Source organism: Epinephelus moara, chromosome 18, assembly GCF_006386435.1.
Source record: "Epinephelus moara isolate mb chromosome 18, YSFRI_EMoa_1.0, whole genome shotgun sequence".
Classification (NCBI taxonomy): domain Eukaryota; kingdom Metazoa; phylum Chordata; class Actinopteri; order Perciformes; family Serranidae; genus Epinephelus; species Epinephelus moara.
Window position 1 is genome coordinate 40,287,357 of NC_065523.1, and position 1,970 is coordinate 40,289,326.

Below are 1,970 nucleotides of genomic sequence, written 5' to 3' on the forward strand. Positions count from 1 at the left end.
TCTCTACTGATCTCTACTGGTCTCTACTGATCTCTACTTTACTCTACTGATCTCTACTGTGCTCTACTGTACTCTACTGATCTCTACTGACCTATTTTTATTCGTAACTCGTCTTTTGTCCTGTGAATGTTTCTGTGAATGTTTCTGTGTTTGGTTTCTGAGCTCTGACTCGTTAACTCTGTCACATTAAAGTCTGTAGACTCAGTAACGACTGTTGGTGTAGTTTATTATGAATGACTTCATCCGATCAGTTTATTATACAGATGATGTCGTTCTGATTGGATTAATAACTGGATCAATAACCGGATCATTAACTGTCAGTATACAGGTTGAAATATTTGTTATAAATCTGTTCCTGATTCAATAATCCTGACTTAATCTGATTAATTTTCTTCTTCTGTTAAACACTGATTTTTTTGTGTTTGTTAGTTTTCGGAACTTCGGACTGCATTGTCTCCACAAACAGGAAGTGACATCATCAACTCATCAGTTCTGATGGTTCAGTTTCTTCTGACGTCATGACATTGACTTGTTTTTCATGTCGGAATATTTTCAGCTCAGAATCCACCAATCAGGAGTTTGTTTTATATCTGCTTTAAATATTATGATGAAGGTGTGACACACACACACACACACACACACACACACACACACACACACACACACACAGGTGGCGGTTGTTTGTTCGTGTCATGTTTCTGTCGATGAATTAAATCATCAACTTTTCCTCTATAAAACCAAAAACTGAGCCAAGAACATCAGAATGCTCTGAGCAGCTGAACTCAGACCTGATCCACTAGAGCCAGACCTGATCCACCAGAGCTAGACCTGATCCCAGACCAGCCATGGACCGAGGTGAGACACCAGGACCTGAGACATTGCTCCGTTACTGGTTATATGTCTCCTACCTGTCTGAATCTCTAACCTGTCTCTCACCTGTCTCCTACCTGTCTGTCTCTCAGTCGTCCTCCTGCTGTCAGTAGTGTCTCTGGGTGTTTCCTCTCAGCCAATCACAGACGGCCAGCGCCTGTTCTCCATCGCCGTCAGCAGAGTTCAACATCTCCACCTGCTTGCTCAGAGACTCTTCTCCGACTTTGTAAGTCTTCAGCAGCTGGCAGGGACGGACAGTGACATCAGAGACAAAGACTTGTGATGTCATTGACCATCAGTGTGTTTGTGTTTGTTAGGAGAGCACTCTGCAGACGGAGGAGCAGCGACAGCTAAACAAGATCTTCCTGCAGGACTTCTGTAACTCTGATTACATCATCAGCCCCATCGACAAGCACGAGACGCAGCGCAGCTCCGTGAGTCCTGCAGTGTGCGACACTCTGCTACACACTGCTACACTCTGCTACACTCTGCTACACTCGACAACACACTACTACACTCTGCTACACTCTACGACACACTACTACACTTTGCTACACTCTACGACACACTGCTACACTCTGCTACACTCGACAACACACTACTACACTCTGCTACACTCTGCTACACTCGACGACACACTACTACACTCGACGTCACCCTACTACACTCTGCTACACTCGACAACATACTACTACACTCTGCTACACTCGACGACACACTACTACACTCTGCTACACTCGAGGACACACTACTACACTCTGCTACACTCGACGTCACACTACTACACTCTGCTACACTCTGCTACACTCGACAACACACTACTACACTCTACTACACTCGACGTCACACTACTACACTCTGCTACACTCTGCTACACTCGATGACACACTACTACACTCTACTACACTCGACGACACACTACTACACTCTACTACACTCGACGTCACACTACTACACTCTGCTACACTCTGCTACACTCGACGACACACTACTACACTCTGCTACACTCGACGTCACACTACTACACTCTGCTACACTCGACGACACTCTACTACACTCTGCTACACTCTACTACACTCGACGACACACTACTACACTCT

The 1,970-nt window shown here is 45.2% G+C and overlaps 1 protein-coding gene across 1 annotated transcript in view; it reads left to right on the forward strand.

The window, feature by feature from the left end:
* The first annotated feature begins 752 nt into the window (after positions 1–752).
* Positions 753–1,970, forward strand: part of gh1 (growth hormone 1) — a 4,759-nt gene continuing 3,541 nt past the window's right edge. Inside the window, exons 1-3 of the mRNA XM_050069879.1 lie at positions 753–855; positions 963–1,096; positions 1,188–1,304. Of these exons, the coding sequence (XP_049925836.1) occupies positions 846–855; positions 963–1,096; positions 1,188–1,304 (261 nt within the window). The 5' untranslated portion in view covers positions 753–845. The remainder of the gene's footprint in view (positions 856–962; positions 1,097–1,187; positions 1,305–1,970) is intronic.